The sequence below is a fragment of the Helicoverpa armigera genome, chromosome 8 (assembly GCF_030705265.1).
Source record: "Helicoverpa armigera isolate CAAS_96S chromosome 8, ASM3070526v1, whole genome shotgun sequence".
NCBI lineage: Eukaryota > Metazoa > Arthropoda > Insecta > Lepidoptera > Noctuidae > Helicoverpa > Helicoverpa armigera.
This window is the reverse complement of record NC_087127.1, coordinates 10,790,077-10,817,847: the sequence shown is the minus strand read 5'-3', so window position 1 is coordinate 10,817,847 and position 27,771 is coordinate 10,790,077. Positions and strand designations below refer to the sequence as shown.

General features: G+C 36.4%; 1 protein-coding gene across 1 annotated transcript; it reads right to left on the bottom strand.

The window, feature by feature from the left end:
- Positions 1-752: 752 nt before the first annotated feature.
- Positions 753-27,317, bottom strand: LOC110374910 (WAS/WASL-interacting protein family member 2). Its single transcript, XM_021332826.3, has 8 exons — positions 26,455-27,317; positions 22,989-23,314; positions 9,999-10,152; positions 9,422-9,659; positions 7,443-7,555; positions 7,076-7,230; positions 6,512-6,683; positions 753-2,842 (listed from the first exon to the last, which is right to left on the bottom strand). The coding sequence occupies exons 1-8, from the start codon at positions 26,798-26,800 to the stop codon at positions 2,766-2,768; spliced, it is 1,581 nt and encodes a 526-aa protein (XP_021188501.1). The 5' UTR covers positions 26,801-27,317; the 3' UTR covers positions 753-2,765.
- Between the last annotated feature and the right edge of the window lie 454 nt (positions 27,318-27,771).

The following is a 27,771-nucleotide window of genomic DNA, read 5'->3' as shown; positions in this document are numbered from 1 at the left end:
ACGTTCGCCAACGTTCGCCCAGCGGAATCTGTTTTTGGTGAATTTCTCGACAATGGCTGCATACACAAATTTTTATTTACCATACACAATTATAGGACGTCTTACACAAATTATCTGCATAATTAAAATCTTTAAATTCAACAACATTCCGCTGCGCGAACGCACACCAAAACCTTTACTAATTTGCCATTTAATACAATTCTTAATCGGAAATAAATAAGGTAATACAATTCTTAATCGGAAATAAATAAGGTAATACATATATTAACCACTTCATTGCTATAGTCTCAGTTGTAAAACCTTAAAATATTTTATGAAATTACCAGATAGCCGATAGGGCCCCAACTAAAAAATTGGGAATAGATCAGGAAGTAGATAGGTACCGATATAACACTGTTCATACTTGAGGTTCTAAATTCCAGTAATGTCTATGGGGAGATTGACAATTAGCTTGAAATGAAATGTGATAATGTTAGTGCATTTCCCAATAACCCCTGTAATTTCACCTGGACCTTTATTTAGGCAAACAAGCGTTTGATAAAAGTCTGCTTGTGCTTAGCTATGGTTATAATTTAATAATATTCAATAATTCATAGAAGCTCCTGATGAAGACATTGAGATATTTGCTATTTATTTTTTATCAGGCGCCATATTCCACAGATCTATTCCGTTTTATTTACTGATGCAATTTGGCCTGGACAATGGTAGATGATGGGATTAGGGTTCATCGGTAAGTAACTGAAACAAGTGTGGATATGAATAAAGCTGTATATTGAATTATATAATAAAAGGTCTCGTCTGTACACATAACACATTTATACATGACAACTATTCGCTAACTTGTTATTAGAAGAAATATTAATACCGTATCCTAAAAATACATGAATTACAACAGGCTTAATCATATAAAGTAATAATACAATTATTGCATTTAACTAGTATCACCATTAAACGATTCGTTCAACCCAATTAAATATTTTAGTAAATAATTCACAACATTAATCAATTTAAAATAAACAAATGATGCTATTTTTAAAATAATTTCACAACAAATACTTAACATCTATTTATGGCAACATTTAAAAAACTCAATTTAAAATGCAAACACCTCAAAAACAGTAATAATTGTAAGTGGCATTGATTACTGTACCGCTGTATAATTAATTATCTGTTTTGTAACGTCTAAGCTAAGCATTATTGGCTACTTGGTCTGACGAAATACAAGTGTACAATTCACTGCAAGTTTACGACGATTTAGTTACAAAAACTACAAAATTTGAGCTTCCCGAGGTCACGGCTGTAACCGATTTAGATAGCGTGAATACTTCGAAAGTTACGATTACACTAGCGGCCCACTAGCCCGCTAATATTGAGCTCCTACTTTATTATAAATTGCCCTTACGTAACGCTACAACTAGAGCTAAACAACCAATCTTTGTCGATATGTAACTGTTCATTATAATTGCGACTGTCGAGGCTAAGGAAAATAAATCACAACCCTTCAACTAAGTGTGAACACACCGTTTGGCACGCTCGGTCTATTACAATTCGTGTTTTATTACGAGTGGACTAGCAACGATCGAATACGAAACGAATACTGATTTACTTTAATATTAAGAGGTTACAAATTACTAATTTTATCCAGTCACATAGTAAATCTAAATTTAATGGCGCTTAGTTGAGGAAGTTAACCTACCTTCCTGAAGTATGTACCCTGCCAATGGTCAAGGAAGCTGTAGACCCATAAACGGTTTATAGCCATCAGGATTACCAGCCTTACTTGGTGTAAAGTACCTTAAACTTGCCTATCCTTCACCCAAGTGTTAACAGATGTCCAGCAACTGCTATAATCCCTAACCTAGCAAGTCGGGAGAAGGCGTAATGTTCCGAAACACGTCGAGAGACGGCGACGTAGAGCGAGCGAGGTCGGGGCACGGCGTGTTAGTTCGCGTCATAGACTCGAACCTCTCTCGCATCGCGGCAACATGCCCGGCTATAACGCATTCCTTTCTTTCCTCTTTATCTTTGACTTCAGTCGCTTCCTCATCTACTGGCGGTCTTTCGGGCAGTTCTAAGTCAGATAGTAGCGAGACTTCGGAAGACGCCGTATAGTACATTTCACTAACCGGCTCGCAGGTCGGGTTAGCCGGTTCCGTGTCTGACGGGAACGTATCAGTTTCATCAGTAGGGGGCGACACAAGCGCGTCGCTCCAACGTTCCGCTCTATACGCCTCTATGGTCCTTATCGATACTTCTGTGGGGCTTATCAGCTCTGCATCGCACTCTATAACTTGTGCGACGGGCGCCTCAAACTCAACTACGCTTACAGATTCAGCTACACTACTTATACTTACGTTACTGTTTATAGTTTCAACGAATTCGTCGACGTTATCGTCTCCCGGCGAGTCGTCCGCTACTTCGTCGTAGGTAGAAGTCCTCATGGTCTCGCACAGTCTGTTGATGGCGTCGAACACGTCCTTGAGGTCGCTGACGTCATCGGTGGGCATCATAGGCTCCTCGATGGGCAGTATGTCGGTTCCAGTGGTGGGCTGCGTGACGGCGGCGGGCAGCAGCGTGGCGGCGAGCGCGTTGGCGGGGCACAGCAGCGCGTGCGCGACGGACAGCAGCGCGTGCGCGGGCGCGGCGGCCGGCACCAGGTGCGCCGTGCTGCCCGAGCGCGCCGGCGGCGGGTGGGGCGCGGGGGCCGGGGCGGGGGCGGGCTGCGGGGCGGCGGGTGTCGGGGGGGCGGGCGCCCCCCGGGCTCGCTAGCAGGCGGAGGAGGTGCCGCTCCAGCCCTCCAGCGGGACGGACAGCGGCGGCGGCGGCGCCTGCGCCTTGCTCACTGCCATCACACCACATTATGTTACATAATCGTCATATTTAAACACGAGAATCACAAGTTCTTTCAGGAAACTCAGTTCGTTCACAGACGGTTTGAGGCGCTAGTAGATTTCAAAACTCCATTGATTGTTATGGCAGAAAATCATTTGGAACCTTTGAAGAAGATAAAGGATTGGGCCTCTGTTTCCTAAAAGAACGAGTACTAAATTCTAGTGTATTATACAATTATGTTATTGGTATTTATTTTTGCAGCATGTATGGTAGTCACAAAATCTAAACACCGTTTCAGTTTCTCAAAACATTTTCTAATATTAATTTTCTACAAAAAATCGCACATTTCTTATATCGGCTGAGTTATATCACACCCCATGTCTACTACATTTTCATGCAAAATTCAATTCACACCGTATAACGTTAAAAACTACTCCAATTTTCATTTAATCCAACAATTTGTTTTCGCTTTCTAATTTAAAGTGTCTTTCTTTTCTATAAACAATGACGACTAAGAACCTTTATTATAATGTTTTGACATAGATTGTTCCAAGCCGCTCATTGACCAAAACCATTGACTCTAAACAAATCGTTTTTTATAACAAAGCCATATGAATATATTTCCTACATTTATGACCCGCCTTTCATGCAATGAGTATTAGTGTGTTCATGCAAAATGCTTCATGCTAAGTTATGTTTACATGAAGAATGAAAATCATGCTCGAAATAATAATTAGGACTTACCCGGATCACATGCAGACCAAATGGTGTACACCACACTTTACCTACTTACTGCTGACTATAAATACATTATACTTAAAGAAAAAAATGCTTATTTACTCTATTGAAACTATCATTATCTCAGATCTACAGTAAGAGACTATATTTTGACTAACCCGGAAAAAAGTAGATGAAAGTGATTAAAAAATAACGTATCTGTCAAGCAAAATATTGCCATGTTGCAGTTTATAATTTCAAAAAAGTGAAAAAAAAAATGTCTGTCGTTACATCATAAAAATTTTGAGGCAAGCTATATTTAGCAGCAGGCAGACAAAACGAAAGCCCCCTTTTATAAAAAAAAAATATTCTATATTTTCTAAACATGTTTTTTTTGTTTATCTACATACAGAACGGACAGACGTACACAAACAAGCATTTACGACATTTATGTTAGGACAATAAAATACAGGACAACTGATTGGTAATAATTACTCTTTTATTATTCCAAAAAAATAATAATTATATTATAAATACCATGAGCGTCTTACACATCACTATCACAATACCGGTTGCGTTTCAAATACATAAAGCGTAACTGTTGGCCCATCACTAAATTCCTTAACTGCGAAATATCGATGTGTGGATATCGATAAACAGATTACCGTCACAACACTAGTGCATGTTCTAAGCAATTGGTAGACAAAATAATGAGGCGAGCTTTTACCCAAGAAGCATTTATGAAAATGACTTTATTTTAAATGCATTTGATATAATTACCTCCATATTTAGAAAACATCTCTATCAACTACAATAGCTAACAGAAACGGAATAACGATAAACGTAAAACTTTTTAGGCGGCAATTGTATGTAATGGACCAACTTCCTAGTCGTCAGTTAAGCAATTTACTGATTAGCGAGTGAAATATGGGCATGAAGCGATACAGGTACAATAATAGCATAAAAATCTGCAGTAATGGCACCTCACTATATTAAAAAAAAAAGAAATCACAACATAGTTCTCATCTCCGTTGCTATCGTGCAACTATTAAAATTACACGACTCCAACAAACGATCATAAATATAAACTAAATTATAATAATAAAAAAATAATATAATTAAATATAAATATTCTTAATGACTCAACGCGATACATTGGTAGAAGTCCTATAGTAGAATTACTAAATAATGAACAAAACACTCCGTGTATATTAAGCTTATATAATAGATGAAATATAATTTGGTATTTTATCGAATAGTATCGAGCGATAAGTGATGTCGATAACGAATGATTTGCATTGGTATGTAGTGCGTGGCCAAACCAAATACTGACTCAACTTTGATAAAACGCTAACAGAAAATAGACTAGTTTCCCTATCGATTGAGGAAAAAGTGTTTGTTTACAGATAATTTGTATGGCTTTTTGTATTGAAAACAGCATCAAGTTGTATTGCATTTAGCAAAATCAATTATCAATTAATTGTATTATGTATTAGCCTTGCCTATGATACTAGACAATGTCTACCTATCCTGACTTATATTGAAATGCTATTGATTTTCAAATGTTTTGAGAATAAAATGGCATGTATGATAGAAAAAGATTTTGAACCAAGTTTTTTTTTTACAGTCGAGTCAGTATTTAGCTATAATAACGTCACTCATTTGTTAGTAACATGAAAAATCATGGAAAAACGTGATGTCCGCGACCGTGATTTTGAAAACATTGCATTAAAACAACAACCAACCAAAGATAACGCCAATGTAAATGTGGAATGACATTTTAAATGCGAACTTTTTGGAAAGAATCACTGTACTTTTTTTTTAATTAAAAAAAATAATAAAATGTACTATAAAGAGAACAATTTTGGAAATATTATATTTTAACCTGAAAGCATAGAATTTAACTAATGTCTATACTACTGTGCAGTTTCTAGCAAAGTATAGTTCAGTACATATAAATATGTAGCGCGCATTTGTGATGATTGCAAGAAACAATCATTGTACTAAAGACGCACTTTTAGTCGAGACAATTATTATTTATACTTGAACAATTTATCGATACATTTAGTAACGACCCTATTTAGAAAAAGTATTTTCTTTCATATTTCAATGATGGCAAAATATGTTTTTTTTTTGTTTAATTTAAGTAGTGATTGTTCAAGTATAAATCATATTTCGAGACTTCAAATCAACAACTGCGCGCTACATTTAATAAAATTTCAGTCTCCATAAAGACACTTAACCAAGACTTCATGCGGTCATGCACGTAAAAATAAACATTTTAAATAACAAAAATAATACTTTATCAATAATAATATAACAATTATATCTTCGAGACGAAGCATAAGTTTAGAAACGTAAAAATATTCATGACTATAATAATTTTACTTAGATATTATGCGTGTCAATTTTGACTTGTACCTATTGCACTTAAATTTAAACTAAATTATCTAAATAAACTACGTTAATATAATATGACTAAGTAGAGCATGCTTGTGCGTTTTGCTCTATAAATATCTACGAAGGATATTATTTGTAATCTTTGTTTTAAGCAGTATCGATACTTGAAAATATCGATGTTGAAATGCGCATCTCTAAACTTTGATATCCAACTTTATTTGCAAATTAATCTTGAAGACAAAATCAATTGTACTCAAGTACAATAAAAATACTTGAACTGTTTAGGAATGTGTGGATTCCTATAAAAATAATGACATATTTATATTTTTCATTACTATAATATGCCACTAAATGATTTGATCGATTATTTGATCTGTTACTGCACTTTTTCACAGATACCAATGGGACTGACTGCACCATTATGTTTTTTAATAGACCATATCACCACTATTAATCTTTAACTCATCCCCATCACTAACAACCGAAATTCGACATTCAAAAATGATCAAGATAAACTGGTCCTTCTATACGAGTGCTAACGTTTCGTTTCACGCATACTTACCGGCGACGGTGGCACTACTGTATCCCTTAGCGATGCGTAAGAAGGGATCGGGCGCGGGGAACTGCGAGGGATGCTGGAACAGGTCCGCGAACCGAGCCTCCAGGTCTAAGGACCTCATGGAGGACCCGCGGACTGGGGGCATGGGAGCTATGCCCTCGTCGCCGTTTATACTCTGGAAATTAAATTTTGCAAATTTCAATATTGAGGTATAACCGACTAGTTTGTGTCACAGGACCGAATTTATTATTTAAACCGTTCGATATTTTTATAATTTACGGTTTCTTACACAGGGCAATGAGATACCCATTATTTTTAAACAGACTTAAAATCTAAATTCAATTGAACTTCTCAGTCATCCATCCACCCACATCCTATTTTGGTTCGTAACAATGTTAACAATATTTTTGATAAGTAGATTGAGCTCTGATTCAACCTTAAAGACTATTTCCTACATCTATCATCATCAAAGTTGAAAGAACCAAACATCTCATCAGTCTTGTAAGTCATCATATATTATGTAGATGATTGTATAAAATAGAAGACATTTTAGTTAGAGGTACTCACAGATTGTCTGTGGTGTGGCGGAGGCGGCGGCGGCGGCTGCTGCAGGTGCCGCGCGGGGGGCGGGGGCGGCGCTCCGGGGGGTGGGGGCGGAGCGCCCGGCGGGGGAGGGGGGCACACGCCCGGGGGGCGGAGCCCGCGTGGTGCTCGTAACGTTCCTGTAATAATAACTTATTATATTATGGAACTGAAAATTTGGGCTGGCTGTAGTCAAGAATAGGCAAGACAACATTCCGGGATTTCTCTGACAGATACTCGGTAAAATTGTGACGGGCATGCGTTCACCATCCATAGCCAAGTTAAAATGTAACATTACAATCTTCGAAAAGGATTCACCCAAGACTGAAATTAAATATTAGTCAAATCTTACCGAAGTGTGAAGCCGGGTTCTTAGTACCAATAGGCGGGTTTAAAGGCACGGGCGGCAGGTTGAACGGTCGCCCGCCGCCCGTCTGCGGCGACGACGGGGACGCTGGTGGCGATCTGAAGAATAAATAATTTTACGTTAAGGAATAATATGAACAAATTAAAGTCTCAGTCACAGTGTTTCTGGGAATAACAGTTGATGCAAAGCTACAGTGGGGCTCACATATATCTAGCCTCGCGGGTAGACTTAGTTCTGCTGCCTACGCCGTCAGAAAAGTAAGACAATTCACTGACGTAGACACAGCTCGACTAGTCTATTTTAGTTATTTTCATTGCGTTATGTCCTACGGTATTCTACTGTGGGGCAAAGCTGCAGATATAGAAAACATTTTCGTATTACAGAAACGAGCTGTTCGTGCAATATATAAGTTAGGTAGCAAGCATTCCTTAAGGGAACTTTTTAAAGAAATAGGTATCCTTACTGTGGCATCGCAATTCATCCTTGCTAACATATTATACATTAGGCAGAATATTCATCACTACACCAAGAAAAGTGATGTCCACAGTATCAACACTAGGAACAAGCATAAACTGTGCGTACCCATTCACAGGCTTCACAAGGTACATGGAACATTTATGGGGCTTGGTATTCGATTTTATAATAAACTTCCTCAGTCGTTTTTAGAATTGCCTTTTGATAAATTTAAAGTGCAGGTCAAATCTATTCTGTCGAAGAAAGCTTATTATACAGTTAATGACTACATAAACGATAAAAATAGTTGGTCCTCATGTTAAACACTGGACAGCTTCAAAAGTTATCATTATGAGTTGATGTGATTTATATTATTTTATACGTGACATTTTTTATTTTTATGTATACTGACTAATTACCATCATCGTTCTGTTTTTACGATGAGTTGTTCCTTAATTTTGTAAATGGTCTACTAGCGACTGCGAATCTATTAGTATTAACTGTTTTCTTGTCGTGTAGCTGCAAGTCGTCATGCTCCCTTAGACGGTATTGCTTGCGGTAGCGTCGGTGGTCGGGTTGCCTCCCTCCCTCAAAAATGTGCGAGGGGGGCGATGGCTGATCCTCGCGTTATGCTCGTGAACGGGTGCTGCTTGTGGTACCAGGTCGTCTTGCTGACTACATATTTGTACACCCGTAATATACCTAATGTATATGATTTTGGTTTGAACGGTAGTCCTAGTTCACCGTTTTCATTGTTTATGTTGTTATTTTATTTTACTTTTTATTTTTTTCATAAAAACTGTTGACATGTCGGTGGGGGCACCCTAAACTATATCTATCTTCACTGAATGGAGGCTTTATATTTTTTATTTTTTATATTTTTCACTCTTTTTTTAATAGATTTCTTTTGTAACTGCTTGAGTAATAGGTATGGGTAAGGTGTGTACTAACCAACATGATTAACTATTTGAATTGATTTTATATACAAATTTATGTACACAATGTTGTATAGTGATATTTAAATATTTGTATACGGTTCTTCAAACCATACAGACAGAATTGTGTTGCTGGGGAGTTTGTTCCACCACTTCTTCTTCCCAGCAAAAACACATAGGAAGTGGTGAAGGGCGGGCGTTTTGGGGACTGTCTTTTGTATTGACGTTCGAAAAGTGCTGATTTTCAGCCTACTTTGAATAAATGACTTTTGATTTGATTTGATTTTGATTTGATTTGTCTCTATGTCAGAAAAAAAAGAGAAGATAAAAATCACTTCAAAAATAAATATCTCTCCAATACTGGATGTCCCATATTTGTTTTTGACAATCAATTAATTAAAAGACAAGAAAAAACATAATCCTTTCATACTATATCCTTTGAAAACTCTTCAAATGCTGAAAAGTATCTTAATTTTTATATCTTGCAAAATTTTTTGGAAGTTTTTCTTTATTTTCAAATCCCACATTTTAGACCAAAACATTTATATTCTAGTAAGAAATATCATGTCAACTTACCTAGGCACCCTCATACTCTGAGTCCTTCCAGCAACCTTGCCGTTAGTTATCAGCTTCTTAGGCGGGGGCGAAGGCCTAGTATCGTTGGTACTGCCTGGGGCCAACTGCGGGGGCTTCGGCGCTAGGTTGGGCTTGCCGTGGCTGACGCGGGCCGGCCGGTCGCACAGGTCTGAGGTGGAGAGGGAAGACGCGGGCGCGGGTGACGGGGAGGCGGAGGAAAGGGATGTCATGCTACCACCTGGAATTTAGAAGTTAGAGATAATGGAATTAACTTTAACAAAATATACAAAAAGGCACCTCCTAGAAATTGTATCAACAGTGAGACAATACAACTGTTGAGATAGACAAGTCATCGTTACAATTCTAAAAAATGAAAGAATAAGTGAGAATCCATAAGGTGTTTACATTAGCAACAAAAAAAAAAATTCGGGGACCCTAAACAAAGCACTCTTGGCCAAAAAGCCTCTAAACCTCATGTTTTCTCAGCTTAAAAAGCTTGCAAAATCAATGAAGGAACCATAATATTCAGTAATGGAATTCCTATAGCTATGTCATTAATGATGATAAAACTGCATACCCAAGTTCCCTTGCCCCGCAGCATGCAAGGAGCTCTTGTTTCTATGCAGCGTAGTGGCGACATGAGGATTGATGGCCTGTTCCGAAGTCTGCTGCTGAAGGTTGCTGATGCGGTCCAGGATTGAGTTCGTTGTTAGCACTGAGTCTGACGAACTCTGTAAGAAAGAATATGGGAATAAGTTTTTCTGTAAGAAAGGATATGGGAATAAGTATTGGTGGAAGTGAATATTGCAAAAAGAGATGAAAGGTAAACATCAGGGTCTAAAGATTTTGAAAATATCGTTCCTCATAGAAATTATATCCTTTGACTTCACAAAGATTATCTTTTGTTTCTGGGTAAAAAAAATGGTTAAGATAGTACATTACTTATGAAATAAGCTGTGCTTTTGTACATTTTGTGTGTGTTCTTTGTGTAACTGTGTATATAAACTGTTAAAATAAAATAATAAAAAAATAGTTTGAGTTTCTTGTCGTAACACAATTTTTAAAAGATTTGGAGAAAGCTGAGTAAAAGTGACGTGATAAAAACAATAGGTAACTATAGAGCAAGCAAAAGTTTGAAGAGTTTTTCTTTCATGTGATTACACTTCTATCAAAGCATTGCACGTCCGCGGTTATTCAGTGACACATCAACAGCTATTCCTACATTTTTTATGTTATAAAACAAAGGCTTTTTTAATGTGTCATTTGTAACCACAGCACAGCCTTATACATAGATAGGTTGATTCCCGTTTATGACGTACATTGGCAGAGGTCCAGAATTCTGCTAGCACTTATGTAGGCAGTTAGGCACGGAGTATGAACATAGTGGTATGGAGTCTATGTATAAGTTTTTACTTCCTGAATAATATTCACATCTAAAAGGCAAAAGGCTTATCGATATTAACATTTGGAACGAGTGTGATGCTTCAATCAACCAATATCGAAATGCATTCAACTGAAAAAAGCGTTTTGGACGAATTACCGCTGCTTTGATAACCGAAGTTTTAAGATTTTTATAGGGATATCCTATGGAGTCTACTTCTCGTACTCAGATTAAGTACTTATAGCCTGTGTCACAGGAGGATAGTGTAGCTTCCCAACAATAATTTTTTTTTACTTTACTAACAAAAAATTACCTTTTTATAACATGGATTTAACTACGATGGAGCCAAGGGAAATAAAATTGGTAGCACCCCATAGTAAGTAGACAGGTATGGGACGATGCGACGCATTAGAATTGGGGCCAGAGCCGAATGAAACCGCGAGGCATAAGTACCTTGTGCATAAAATAACGATACGATCAGCAGTTATAAAGTTGGCCCGCTCTATACAAATCCATACATGGATAAAATGTAGTAATATCTGTTAAAATGCAATGGCATCTTAGTTTCCGAAATAGTAGATGTACGAAATTAGTTTTTGAGGCCCCTTCGGAGTGAGCTGCAGTATTGTTCAAAACGTTATAAAGGCCCATGAACGTCATGAAGGAACATGATTATGTTCATTATCAGCCTTTTTCCCGTACGGTTGCCGGGCATAGGCCTCTTCTCACACAGAGAAGGATTGAGCGATTTTCCGATGTAGTCTCATGAGAGTATCGGAAAATCCATTTATTAATTTAGTGTTCAGGAAGACCAGGATAATATTTATTGCCAGAATCATAGGAAAAAATATTACTCATTAACATTGAAATACAGAACTAATTGAAGCTATTAATGTGCAATTCCTATTAATGTGTAAATGTGTATAGTTTTATATTTCTGTTAGACGTCATTTAAGTTAAAACAAGTGAATCATATTTAAACGTTTTACGTAAATGGGAAACTTATGCCAAAAAGTCATAATACCATTGTCTATATGCTTGTCTATATGACGAGTTGAAAAACCCCATGCACTCAAATATACGGAGTTAGCATTGTTTTGGCCTAAGTTATGCGTTTAGTAATAATATGTATGTATTTTCAACGGGTAATATTATTTTACCTGTGATAAAACGTACCATAATGTGGTTTTGATAGTTTCAAACCTAACCTTCGAGGGAAATAGCCAGTTTTTTTTAACGATATTCCTACTTCGAATGACTGCTCAGACTACGAGTCTACGAGTATGTATCAGTCAGTCGTCTAATTTTGAACATTTGAGAAAGTAAAAGTATTTATGAATACCAATTATTTTTCGCATTAGGCGTCGCCAGCAGTTCATTCATGTTTCACGATACTTACAATTTTCTTTCAAAGTACACCTAAGCAGAGTAGCTCTCTTTAAGTAAATAGCAAAACTATTACATTTCCTGGCCGTGATTGCGGAAATATAAACCACTTACCTACATCAAGTGTCGAGTATAATTACGAGTGTAAACAAACAAAGCGTAGATATAATTGTTATCAATGAGTCAGTCGTTGCGAAAGTGTCCGCCCGACAAAACCTACGTAATTGCGAAGCTGCGTTCTATGTCATAGCTGATTGGCGGAGAAGGGAGAAAGATAAATGTACTGAAACAATAGATATCACATAATATCTGAAGATTTAGGTATTTTTTTATCTGCATCGAAGAAAGTAGAGGGACCTTTACAGGTGAGAAATCATCAAATGAGCCTGCTGTTGTGAATCATCGGTCAGGAGGGTGTCAGTTTATTCTGGAGCCCTATGTGTACCAGGGCCGCGATAACCAACAAACCCAACTGCAAGCAAGCGTATACGAAAACCTATTATATTTCACGGCGCTTATATTCGACAGGCAAGTGGTTTTCTCCTTTAGGAAAGAACAGTCAAGGAAATGGATCCATCGACCATACTGTATATGAGTTATTAGTTTTCTCAATTATAGAATTTAAACTCAATCAAGCACAAGAAGCAGACGTCATACATTTATTGTTAAAACGGATTTACCTCCTTGCTGAATTCTAACTACATACTTATCTATGTATTCTGCAAAACGTGTCACACTCAAATATATAAAGACTGTTTAGCCATGCATAGAGGCGAAAATCCTACAAAGACATATGGGAAAATAAATAAATAAACACGTACATCGTCGCTTGCGGTCAGACCTCACCCTGCCCTTGTACAACTAATTACCAGTCGTATCACAATCACACAAGACATGTTTTCCGGTGAATCATTACTGTACCTATCTAATGACTCACTGATGACTCAAATGATTCCTTATTGACACGGTTTTAAAGTGAAACTTTAATTACACAGGTTTGAGGTTATATCAAGGACTTTTATGTGGTAACGGAGTTGAATCATAACGTATTGTCACCTTCGGAAGTGGCTTTAGACCATTTACCCGGAACAGAATATAAGATAAAGAATAACTAGTTAGTTATAGTGCAAGAGTTCATTTATGAGATGAATCAGAAACCGTACGGAAAGACAGGTGTTGTCATATGAATGGACTCCAAAGACGGCAAACAATATTGTATATTTATATAATTTGTACAGCCTATCTGAGTAAACAAGACATTGAAGAAGTGTTTATCGTAATTGAATTAGGTACAGGTACGTTTATATTGTGTTGTTTAGATAAACTGTACCTATTTTTAAAACCAGTTTTCCTCTAATGATAAGTTTTTGATAAATTAAAACAGATACCTAACATTGGAGTTGAGATCATAATATTGTGATTAATCTTCATCTTTGCGAGCTATTTCAAGACACTGCTACATACATCAATCCCTAATTCCTTATATCTATTACAATGTAAAAAATTAAATTCAAAATTATTCTATCACGCCTAGGCAATCAAAACAAGCTAAACCATTTTTTTTCTTCAATTCACTTTCGCCGAAACTGATGTAACATACAATGATAGGGTTCGAAAGCTTCGATAGGCCACTCGCAAAACTTGGGCACTTTTGGACGAACAAGGTGAACTGGCTACACGCTATTACGTAAGTGCTCAGACCACGCATTAAGGAAAGATAAGCGGAGATGCCATAATGCGTTCTTCTAGGTCAGAACTATCAGTTATGAGTGAACGAACGAGGCGTTCGAGTTCTTTGAGACACTTTTGGTATTACAAAAAATGGTTGGGTCCAAGGATGGCGTATAAGGGCGTAGCTGGTAACGTTCCTCGTCCCCCACACAACCGTATTTTAACGTGCTATTTTTTTAGGCGACTTTCCCGAATGGCACCTCCGCTAGTCATTTCGTTCTCCGTGGTTCTGCCCAATTTGTGGCGAGTCGTCGACATAATGTTATTGGTAGCCGATAGCTGGATGGGAATGGCATCCGAAATTACGACCCACACTGGTAACCTACAGTCTTGTATGTATAAACAGCAAAGAAAATATGTATTAAGGTTTGTAGGTGTACTATTTTGCCGTGTGGACTTTAGGTTATCCGAATTTGGAGAACCTTCGAAAGACCGGGAGACCACGACTTAGTTTAAGTTAATATTAGTTTTAGGTACCGGTCTTTAAAAATGGTCTAAAGCTGAGAAAGTTTTGGCTCTTTAATAATGAGAGTAGGTAGCTAGCCATTTCCTTAAATGATAGTCAATGACACGTTACCTATACATATATGAAGCCACAAAACCACTAGTCTGTACTACCTAAACCAAAAATATAAAATTCCTCAAAAAAATACCCAATTTACAGGAAAATTGCATTCTTATGGGGAAAACCAATAACACTCAATAATCATATGGAATTCCATGAAGCTTATCTGCACTTTGCAAATGTATGGGGTTCAAACGCACGAACCCTTGGTTACAGTGTTAAACCAAAGTTGGCTGGCAAAAGACTAATAGGTACATTGCGAATTTTAACTGCGTTTTATATGCGATTCAGACTATCTTTAAATTACAATTCATCACTTGTGTCATGATGCAGTCCGTCGACTGTCTAATGCATGTTTGAATCGCAAAGACTCGCAATGTTTTATAAGAACAAAAAAAAGACAAAGGAAAAAGCAAGATGAGATTGCGGCGACAATGATTTATTTCCTAAACAGCTATCCTACATCTAATACTACTCGCAAAGTTCCTTAACGAAGTACACACGAAAGTTGGACGAAGTAAGACGAAGTGCCTCTCCACACTCATTTATTTGCCTAACTTTGGTCAGCTTCAAATGTAGGGTAGATGAGGATTCACCATGTCCTATATTGACATTTTGACATCCAATGGTTTGACGGTTAACATCACAAATTCAAAAATGGCGAAAGGTCATTCATATTCTCTTTCTGATCGCATAACATAGTGATTCACAATTCATTAATATTCACGGTCAGACATGGCTGCCTATGACAATGACTAACACCGCATCTTTGTCTTTTATTGAATTATTCTCATAAAGCTCTATTAGCTCGAGACTTCAACATAACTTGAGAAGTGGCATTCTGATATTCTGATTCAATTCACGGGTTTCTCAAGAGCGTTCGCTAGATGGAAGGACCTAAATATTCCTTTTGGAAAATAAATAGAACAAGTTAAAATTATGGCATAATTGGGGTGGACTTGTATTCAGCAAATATTGCATTGAGACCGAAGGACCACTTATTTATGGAAAAATGTCTGGTTCAAAGGACCGAGTCGACCAACGGCAATTTCATCTCTATTTTAAGTAAATATAAGTGCAAGATTCTGTGAACGAAAGTTTACCTAAATCTAACAACACACAGCAATGGGGACTTATTCTTAGCTGAAGAGCAAACAAACTAAAATAAACATGATGTTAGCTTTGGGAGCGTACAGGTAAAATATTTACAAACAAACGAAAACTTCGCAAACGTTTTAAAGAATTTGCATAGTAAAACGTCTATCGATAACGTATCTTCTGAAGTTGTCTAGTAGCTAAATCTGGAAAAACCAACGTAAATGCTAATTTATATTTGAAGATGCCATCATTCACACACTCAAGTATTTCGAAGTACAAACGCAGCATATTTATTACTACAAACCCGTATATTATCAATAAAAAATCGCCTCTTCCTCATTTAATATTCCAGATGGACATCTGGTGAAGTATTTAATGTTTTCATAACTCACTCTGCCTTATACGTGCATGATGAACCGGCTTTGGACTGGCCACTCCCGAATACAACATTTGCAAAAAAAAACGCCCTTTGCCGCGAAAACTGACAGTCGGTTACGGAGTTTAAAATCGAATTTCAAAATGGCGCGTGACCTGTCGACTGCAGGAGAAAACTTTCAATTTCATTTACAGATGGAAAACTGAACTAACACAGCGAATTATCTGGCGTACCGTATCGAGCATATTTCAGGCTTTATCATTCTTATCTAATATTAACTTGACATTGATGTTACTTTATAAATTCGGAGCAAGGTGGCGAAATTTTAGTTCAGTACATCAGCTTCACAAAGCATCGTATTATTACGCCACGTGAGTTAATAAGTACTCAGCACGTGTTGACAAAAACCTTCGTGTTCTAATCCTTTGAGCTTGATCACAAAAGGCTGATTCAATTAATCCTTTTAACACTTCCTCTGTGTTCGTATACAAACTTGGGATGTTCCGTTCGATCTGCCCAGGTGTTCAATTTCTATACTTCGTAGGTGGTTACTTTGCTCCTTGTATAGATGGTGTTATCTCACAAATCCTTTGTCTGTGCGGCACACTGTCTCATGTCTATCACTTAGCAATACCGTTCTGACACTACTATGACCAGGCTTCTATGTTGAAGTGGGGTCATGTGCAAACCTATAGGCAGTTGGTAGACAATTTATATACTCTATTATCATAATAGATGATACCATTAGCTGTTAAACTATACGTTGCGTATAACATAACACAGCTACGGCCAGTAATCATTTTAGCAGTACCGATGACCCATTTCTGCTACATATTGTTTTGAAACGCGGTCAAAGTGTAGTGTCCGGAAAACTAATCAACGGAATAGTTTTATTCCAGTACTATATTACGTACATGGAATTCCGCGTTCTTCATAAACAGAGCCGTGACAATTATGTCACAAAACGTGATTAACTTCATTTAATTACTGTGAATCAGAAACCTTTGGAGCTTCAACAAATTACCACAATGAATCTAATTAGTAATTATGGTAGTTAAACTACGGGAAATATAAAAGATTCTGAAAACTGTTATTTATAGAGCATTCTGATGAAATACAATTGACATAACTTTAATGAAGTAACAATAGGTGGTGTGAAATATTAAAATATTGTGATTAATAAACAAAATACAGAAGAACAACCATAACAAAGCATTCCGCAAGTAGTTCCCGCTTGTCTTGTAGATAAGACTAACTAGCTAGTCATATTATTCAACACTTGTTTCAATATTTACTTTGTAGGACCTAATATATAAACATCACCAAGGTTAATTAAGGATCAAGCAAAGAGCTAACGAAGTTAACGAAGGCGACATTGTCACCAAAATGATGTGGGAAACACCGCTCGTGTACTTCTCCTTCTAATGAAAACTTCAGATTTTGGTATTTTGACGATTGTTTAAAAAAGGATGGCCTCTGAACTGAATTCTTACTTGTTCTTAATTCAAAGATCATAACAGATCTATTAAGAACACCGGTGTTTCTTTCTTAGTACTTTGTAGTGTTTCTTCTTTGAGGTTTAAAAGATATATACAGATTCCTGAATTACAGGTCTATTCCCCTTTTTACATCTACCAGACAACAAAGAGGAACCCATAAAAATCTCACACCAAGGAAAATAAAAGTTACTAAAGACTAAAGAGCGATAGAAGTTCATAAGTAAAGAAAACATTAGCCTTATCGATGATCTTAATCCGCTTAAAACGACGCAGTAAGTGTTAATACCTCATTACTCTAATGAGACCGGCAGGAAACCATCTACGATAACGTTAATTAAGCTAAATATTGCTGAAGTTAAAAAACTTTTGCCAATTAATGGCACTCACACTTGAAACGCAATACCAGCAGAATTACTCAAGATTGCCAAACAACACTTTCCTTGTACTAAGCCTTGACACAAAAACATTAATGATATTGATTGGAAAATTATCCATATCTTTCTAAACTTTCTCTAAATCACGACGATGTATTCTTTGCAACATTTAGCAGTACTACTTACCCTATACCAATTAAAATTACCAAAGTATTCATCGTCCATCTCGATATAATACGTGGATATTAGCAAATTGAAATCGACTGTACAAAGCTAAATGAAAGCGTGCACATAATACGTGTTATTGATAATTATCAGATAATACTTGAGGCAAATAACGGCTACAGCGATAACAATTCAATCTACTGATACTGTGGTTTCTGTAATAGCTAAAAAATAACGGAGTATTTTTTTCATGCTTGCTGCATATGAAGATCTAATTATTACAATAATTTGCTCAGTAGGCGTGTGGTCTGTTTCTAATATTACACTAATGTTCTTCTCGTGGTTAACCTACAATGATGGAATATTTTTGCTTAAAGAACCATACACAGCTGTAACTGTTGATATCTTGTTGAACACTTGATATGATTATGACGCAAGTCGCACGGCAATCGAGTTATCTCCAACATTTAATACCGCATGTTATTTTAATTATCTTGTTTTATATAGTACTTAGTAAACATTATATTAATTCAATCTATTCTGTATGTACAATACGGACATATAGTCTGCATATTTGGCCACAGAATGTAAGAATTCTTTGAACAAAATCTTAGAAACTCCCTAGCGTCCTACACTAAGATTGAGTGGTCCAAAATTATTTAGTTATCTCCAAACGAAACCAAAACAAATCCTTCGCTGAAAGATAAATAATGAATTGAGTGCGGTCCACGCCCTATTTTTCCCCGTTTGAACTCAACAATCCTCCGGAAACATACTGACTACATGGCTTGGCATAATTCGGTGCGTCCGGACTAAATCGCGCGGAGTAACTTTATACTGCAGCTTATGGCTACAGTCTCTTCGGGTTAGGAGTAACGATGCTCGAGTACCGACCTTTTCGCATCCCTAAGGACCTCATTTCAGGCAGTGATACCATAGAGCCACAGAATTTTGAGAATGCTGTCGTTCCGACTCGAAGTTATGCCCAAGATTAAAACCTTACTTCTGTAGTATTATTTCTTAGATCTAAGTATCTAAAATGTGAAAAACCTAACCCAGTTCAAACAATGACAGGGATTTATATGTTTGTTTAACATTCCGAATCCAGATAGGATGCTCCGTACGCCCTATATTGATCTGAAATAGAGCTGTCAAATAGTATTTCGCACCGAGGGATTTCTCCGAGAGCCTATTCTTGGGTCTTGAAGATCGAACCTGTCTACGGCAAAAAATATGTTCGTTATCTCCAGTCTAATATTTTCGTACGTTATTTTGTTCAGGAAGGCTTATTTGAGATATCTTTATTCGGCGTTAACTGTCAGTTATAAAACTTAGTTATAAATACTATAATGATTCACCACTAATCACTATCTATTATTCAATTAAACAAAGTATCACGTGAGTCGATTTCTAGCTCCGCAATCTAGCGCTATCGGAGTAATTGATATGATTAATATTGTAGTTAATTAGTAAGACATCGTAATTAGATAGCCTTACAACCTTCGCTGATGACACTAGTACTATTAATTTGCGATTAAAAGGCTAACCGAAACCCTACAAAAGTCTGTTTGTTTACGTTTGCCAGAAGATTTGTTTAAATGTCAACCTGCAAAAATCTACTTTCAGGTGTTTTGTTTAGATCAGCACAGCTTACGATAAATGAAGAATCACAAGAAGTTTTTTATGTTAAAAGACATTCACATCTACAAACAGGGTTCCTAGTGCCAAAACAGTTCTTGAACCGTCTCGCCGTTTGGCACAACGAGGGTGCTTCAATTAAATGTTAGTGCGAACAGTCTGCCAGCAGACTATGTTAGGATACAAGTGTCTTCCATCATTGGTAAGGAGACGATGAACTTTTGAGGGGTATGTACGATCCAAGCCCTTTAGAATTGATGAAGAATGTCCCACCAAGCAGTGCTAAAAAAAGGCCAAGCCCTTCTCTTTTTACCCTGTAAAAGTTTTCCCTATAGACAGAAATAAATAGAACATAATGTATTTAATAAAAACGAGTTCTGGAGTCTTCGATAGGGCTCGAAAATCGTCATGGCAATAAAATAGTTCTGAATAGCGAACGATAAGTCCTTGACATTACCAGAAAGTTGCTTGCCCATATACAGACAGACATGCGTCAATTAAATACTAGTGTATTAAGATTGGTTAAGACTAATTAAAGACAGGAGATAATAAATCGAATGCAAAATAAGTGGTGCAAAGTTTGGAATCATTTTCATCGAGGAAAATATTCTGGTGTGGGCTTGCTTCATGAATTGAGCTGTTTAGCCACGAAAGCAAAAGATACGAAACTCAGAAGACAGGCTCATATTCTAGTCTAGAGGAAACGTCGTGCATTTCAAAGTTATAATCTCTTGTTAAACATAAGTGAATCACCATTAATTAGTTTTATCACCACGATGATTAATCTTTTGTTAAACCAGATTTTACTCACTATTTATTAATAGTTTTGTTTGTATAATAATCTGCATGTCAAAGGCCAATAAGCAGCAATAATCATTATGATTAATTCAACTTTTACTTTCAAAGAAATAGCTGCATTCGCGTAAACAATCTTTGTGGTTGAGAGTTTCACGGTTTTTGGAATAATTCCTGATCGCGATTTAGAATTAGAACATGGATTTATACTCCTTTGGGTACGCTGACTTCTTGATCTTTCAGATCGCCATCACATCGGAATAAGAAGGAATAGAGAGTGCACCTGCGTAGCCGTCTACTCGTACACTTGTGCTTAATATGTATATCTTGCGCAGCTAGCCGATCTTCTTTAAGGAAAGAGCTGCCATAGTCAAAAATCGGCCTAGATGCCATTAAGATCCCTCAATGAACTACACCATCTAATCTCCCTAACTCATCATTCGCGCCAGAATGATGTAATTACGACACTAAAAAAGATAGCAATCAAAACGTTTGTTCACGCTGACATTTTTAGTAAAACAATGAATGTGGATGTGACGAGTATGATAAGCGAGCAAGGTTACCAGCGCTTTGACCCTTGCAATCTGTGACAAAACAAGAACATCACAGCCCTTTGACATGATAAAATCTTATCTTGACGACTTTTCACTAGCAAAGAAAAAAAAAACAACTTTTAAAATTGGAATCACAGAGATTTGTTCTCAAAGAAGTCATAATGTGCATTGCAGATTTTGGCACCAGATGTCTCTGAAATATCAGTATTGCCAGTAACATGCAGTTGTAAAAAGGTCGGATATAAAGTTAGCGGTGGCGCACTGGCACAAAATAAACAAGTTACCAAATCAGTTCGGAATCCTCCCACGTGGCAGTATTTTAGTTTTTTCATTGCGACACATGGCCGTCATCCCCGCTTAGTATATTTTTAAGTTCAAAACAATCGTGTGGGTGGAAAATATTATTTTTAGCATAGAAAATATTCATTGTCAAGTTTTTCATTGTTTGGGTAGAAGTCGCCATATTTCTCAACTTCATAAGGTTCAATTAATGACATTTAGGGTGTTTGAACCCAACACCTATATAAAGCAAGTCGAAGCCTTTCTTTTGTCTTTGTATCTTTTGTTACAACAAAGGTTGTTTGGGGTGGTATGATTAATTTATTTAGAGCTTGGCTTGTTTGCAATTTAGGCCAGAGAGCTTTAACTTATTCAGGAGTAGCTGTAATTAGTTAGGAAGTTCTTAGCTAGTTAAATGTGGCCCGAGGTACAGGTACGAACGGTTATGTTTGCAGTTTCCAGACAAGAAATACATAATTATGAGTATTATTTATGTCTAAAATACGTTGAAAATTTCTAAAACCAGTTCGAATACTGTCTGACATAACGATGCACAGCTAATTCTTAAGCACATTTAATCACGTATATTTTATGACGTAAGAAGCCAGCAAATATTAAAACGTCGAAGTTCTAAACTTTCTCCACGAGCCAACACGTCTGGTGATGTAAATAACAATTGAACATCATACTTTGGTTTATTAAAACATTGTTTTTACGATCCCGAATAAGGAAGATGCTAAACTGCCTATACATGTTATAGGCAGCCGCATTGACGTCATCGCAACCACCATGTTTGGAAAAGAAAGAAATCCTTCGTAATTGGAACTCCTTAGTTTGTTTTCGTGTGATTGTTTCGATTCCTTTCGTGTCACGGACTTTGCTGAATGTTCGCAGAAGCGTTTATTCCAGTTAAACAATGACAAGGTTTCAATTGATCAATCAATTAAGAGTATCGCAGCATCACCGTAAACGACAAAGGCTCATTTAGCGAGATAATGCGTGGTTATGTTACACTGGGCATAGAACATAGTTTACTGAAAAAGGTATGAATGAAACAACATTTACACCTTACAGATTTTTGGGGTCATCTAAAACGTAAAAGCAGGTCATAATTAGGTCCATGGTTACGTAGACAGGCGTTTTGAGCTAGCTCACTAGGTATTGGTCCTACCTGCCTGCAGCAGCGAGCGATTGTCGTCAAACATTCATCATCACACTTTGTCTATCAACCGTATTTATGAACTCGTTTTTATCCTGTATCTCAATACCAGGTATCAGAATAGATATGCAACATAACTATTACGTGCCATAAGCAATGGAGAATTATTTTTTAATTCATTCAAAAAAATACGGCTCGTTACTTATTCACAATGCTTGCTATCAAGAACAATTGTTTCCATTGAAGATATTTCCTATTTAATCAATTTTATCACGTAGGAATTTAAGGTAGCCTTCAAATAGATATAATTGATACTGCTTTTAATTTATTAGCAGTTTTCCTTAACCACAGTTTTCGATGACATAGATATTCAGCAAATTTCTGGACATTATTATATGTATGCCAAGATATCAGAATCTAATCTAGTAACCTTTTATAATATTCGGGACCTACCATTTGAATAAAAGGTCAGATTAAACCTAAGTAAATGCCCAGTCAAGGAAAAATTCATCATCTGTCTAGCCTTAAAGTAGGGTTATAAGAAATATAAAATACGTAAGTACTTACTAAAGGCATCGCCGGTTTCTGCACAGGCGGTTGAGGTGGGGGTCCTCTTGTCCTTATATCACTCGGCTGTCTCCTCACCGCTGGTCTCTGGGGTGGATCTCTCGGTACTTCTCTTGTTACTTCTCTAGAATACTCCCTCGTCTCTCTGTCTCTGCCTGCTAGAGCCTCTGACAGTGCGGCTGATAGTGCCCCCACATTGCTCCCTGGGGCGGGAGGCATTGCCGGCCGGGTTTTCTCTGGGGAAGACTTTTGTGGTGGCGGTTGGTGCGGCTGCGGTGGTGGGTACCGCGGTGCGTCGGATTTGACTTGTCCATTTGGTGTTGAGCCTGTAAAACATTTTTATTTCATTCTCATGTTCAAAAATTTTCATAAGCATAATCTTGCCGCCTTTTTCCGAAATTTGTTTGAGGTGTCGAATGTCTTTTCTGCTATATTGAGGATTATTCTTCTATCTAGCATCACCTTACAAGTTAAATTCGAAACATAATAATTTTATAGTGACTCAACGGTTGGCTTCATCGTGACCTAACACAATTTTTGTTCATAAACTTGAATGTAACCATTAAAATGGCATGATGAGTTTTATGTCTTAGTCCTACTATTATCGTATTTGATGTCTTACTATTGAAGTAAACGCGATAGAATTAATTCAACCGCGTCGATACGGCTGAATGCAACAGACAGACACCAGACCCAACAAGAAAAGTACGTTATATCCTTATGTATTTGGAATCCTAAGAAAATTGGAAGGATTTGATGTCTCAAGATTGAGTTCCACCAGTCGGCTTTTCAGAGGTTTAAATAAAACATTACCTAATGGAGTTTTTTATTAAATACTTATTGATATAATTTTTTTTAATTACAAAAATGATAAAAAAACAGTACTAGTAAATACAAAAAGAAAGAATTGCAATTTGGCAATTTATAGCTAAATAAAATGCTCTTATAGTAGTTGTTTATTAATTTACAGTAGTAGTTTTAGTAAATTTCCGTTCCCCGAAGCACGGTACAACAGCCTGGCACCTTTGCATCAGGTGTAAACAAGGTAAAGCTTGTATTCATGGAATAACTACTGTCTATTTTTAAACAGGAAAACCTAAATAAAATTCCAATTAAAACTTTGCGATAAATGTATTTTAAATCATAAACTGTTATGATTAATTGTAGATACCTAAATATACTTAATAATAATAAGGTAATTTGATGCATTTATGGATGATGCGTTTTAGATCCACTTTATTTTTCTATTTGTGGATATACAGGGTAAAAGATCTTTAGTGGGATATAGTTTTAATTCTAACCTTTTTTTCTAGGAATCAATACAAATAATGTTTTGGCTTCAATAAGCAGCTATCTGTCCTGTCTACCCTATTAATTCTATGACGAAAAGTGAACATCCTATGTAGCAATCCAGGATAAATTATATCTTTGGACATACAGTCCGTACGAGTACGTCAAAATCCGTTCAGCTGTTTCGACGTCGTTAAGCAATATACACACAAACTTTCGCCTTGTATATAATTTTAGTGAGTCATTGGCAATTTTCAAATTAGAGGGGTGTTGAATTGGCGTGAAGGTTAATGACCTGAGAATATTTTTTAAAGGTTTTAAACTATGTAAGCTTTCTGGTTGTAAATGAATCCTTAACTATTGTTATTATTATTTTTATTTGTGATTAAATGCCTATCATTGAGAATATTGGACTCATTCGAAGGATTGAGTAGTGTGGAAGCAAGATGGGGAGGCCTTTGCCCAGCAGTGGAACATTACAGGCTAATAATAATAAATTGTGATTAAATTATTTATAAGTTGGTTATGATGACCTAATTCTATTTTTCTATTATAATAAATGATAATACCTAAATAAAAGTTACAGGGTAAAACTGACTGTAACAGTGATGCATTTTAAAGTCATTATTATTGATTAGAATTTTCCTAAAATACCACATACAACAATTAACTATGACATAAACTGTTTTTTATTAGGTATTATCTTTTCCATATTATTTTCCCCACAACAATTAAAATTTTCCTGATATTGTTATAATTGTATCTATATTGATTTTTCCTTGACATGTTTACAAGTCAATATATTTTAAATACTACTGCAATTGTGGATCTTAACTCCATTTTCCATTTTATTAGGTATATTATTATAAATATAAAAGTCAATGTTGATATGATTAAAAAAAAATCTGTTCAAAAATAAAATGCAGCTAAAGATAATAAGAAATAATTAATTGAATCAGTATTTTATTTATTTAAAATTTAATTGTGTAAAAAGTCCTAGCAAGATTGTTTACTCTTAGTTAAGTGCTTACCCAATTGGTGTATTTATATGCGTCATAATATGATAGCAGTCGGGAGTATAGGTATCTAAAAATTAATGCTAGCTTATGTTAAAAGGGTAATAAGGTAAAGAAATAAAGTTAGTAATATTTCCAAATACATATTATTCCCATTCAATGGAAATACATTTTTAATTGGCTTCTAAAAAGGTGGTTCCCAATAGGCTAGTTTCCTAAAAAATAATAATTAGTCCGTCTTGTAGATTGTCCAAAATTAAGCTATACGTATTTTTTCTTTTTTAAATTGGATCAGAACTTGTTAAGATATAGCGTGTTAAAGTTGAGTGTGACGTCACAAGTTGCTACAATTTTCAGGACACTGTGACGTAAAAGGCCCCCACTCCTAATTTTTGAAGTGTATTATCTTTGTCATTTTATGTTTAATTAAAAAAAGAAAAAATACGTATCCAATATTTTTTGATTATCTAAAAAGCGGACTAAATATTATTTCATTATTTCGACCCTGGACACTACCCTATTCATCTAAATCTTTTAACACTTTAAAATATTGTTTTAAAACGAAAGCCACTACACAAAAATAAAATTGGTAGAACCATAATGTTAAAAATGGTAAGATACTAAAGTAAATAAAAACATTACTTTAACATGGAGAAATCTTGCAATTATTACTACAGGTTTTTTATACCAAGAGACAAGAAATTAACCGCAGAATAGGTCAGCGGGTGATGGTCAAAGTTTGTTTAAGCTATTTGACATTGCCACCTTACCTAACAGATCCACGAGGGATACTAAGCTGACGCTATGAATCATTTATATTATATGCTACTTAGATAAAACTTAAGAATGTATGCAGGTTTATAATAACAGGTCACACTGCGATTATGGAACTTAGATTGATAATGTAAATAAGGACTATTTTATGTGTATAAACAGAAACTTTTAATTGACAAGATCAATGTCTTGCCAAACTGAGATTCTTAAAATTATTAAGTTACTTTGAATCCAGAATACCTACTTGAAGTTTGGAATTACTAAAACAATCAGAATTGTAACATTTTAAAAGATTCTACATTGCACCTGTTTGATAGGTACTCTAAAGAGATAAGAGGACCACTATCAACTATTGTCAACGGAACCAGTTTTATGTGATTTCTTACCTGCCAGTTTGCCAGTAGGCCTCAGTTTGGGCATGCCTCCCGCGAAGAGGCCGCCCAGGCCTGGCGGCGCTCCACCTCCGCCGCCATTCTGCAGGGGCGCTGCACTCCTCGCACTGCCCCCACTCGGTGATCCACCACCAGACACATTTGACACTTTCCCAGGTATATACGGCCCACTCTTGTCCACAGTATGTGTCTTTTTCAACTTAGCACCCTGCCTTATTGAACTCAACAAGGCGCTCCTGTCATCAGCACCGCCACCCTTCGAGCTGCCGCCGAAAATAGGCGGAGGTGGCGGCCCCGGGGGCGGCGGCGGCCCAGGCGGCGGTGGAGGCTTAGGTCCCATGACTACACAATGCTAACAAACTCTGTCACCAATTTCCATCAGACACCAACGCAAAACGACTACCTTCGCGATGCCAAACAATTTTATGAATTCTAGATAACGGCCCTTCAAGTCTCCACAACTTTACAAGTAATCTCCCTGTACGTTCTTGCACGTAATGACACCACTCAATGCACGATACGTCACTGTACACCAATACATACTAATTTACATAAAATATTGAAGAACCTTGCCCCAAAAGATTAATCATTGTAGGAAGTACGTAGGCACTATAATAGAAATTGTTTTTACTGGGTCTGTGTTCACCTTGTCATAATAATCAACTGCTGTTCGTATTGAACATCGTTTATTATTCTTATGAAGCGTAGTATATTTAGAATAAGAACGAGTTCAACTTTATAATATTACAAAACATGAACGGCCACCGCAATGTGCTAAAATCAACGGAATGAACCCGAAAGAGATTTCTGATTTGTGATATTCGTTCACAAATGGCGGACTGAGTTAGCCAGAGAGAAGCAGATTTGAAACTGTCAAAAAGTGAGCATAGATTCAACAATGATATTACCAGTATAAATAAATTAAAGATATTAGTAGTTTTTCACCAAAAAGTATGGGCTGTTGGAAGCAATAGTTGGAAAAGATACACCCTCCCAGGTTTGTCGACTCATCTGGGTATATGTATATAGGAGTGAGCAGTTTTAGGTACATATATAATAAATCTGAAGAGTTTGTTTAAAAGCTCTAATCTCAGGAACTACTTAAAAGATCTGACAAAACTTGTGAACTAAAAGTAATAATCTGGGTCATATTTAAGAACTGCTGCCAGAAATTGGCCATATCGGTCATATAAGAATTTAATAATTAATTAAACAAGCACATATAATAACAGATATATTTTTAAAGAAATAAACTAAACTTAAACTCACTTCTTTGCAGGAAACAATGAGATAATATCCTTTTTAACAATT

What these genes read in the sequence shown, in the direction of transcription:
- LOC110374910 (XM_021332826.3), bottom strand. Translation starts at nt 26,800, where the DNA reads ATGGGACCTAAGCCTCCACCGCCGCCTGGGCCGCCGCCGCCCCCGGGG. An exon ending in TGCGGGGCAAGGGAACTTGG is followed by an intron (nt 9,660 to 9,998) that starts GTATGCAGTTTT and finishes TCTAAATTCCAG; the next exon opens with GTGGTAGCATGACATCCCTT. An exon ending in GAACCCGGCTTCACACTTCG is followed by an intron (nt 7,231 to 7,442) that starts GTAAGATTTGAC and finishes TTATTATTACAG; the next exon opens with GAACGTTACGAGCACCACGC.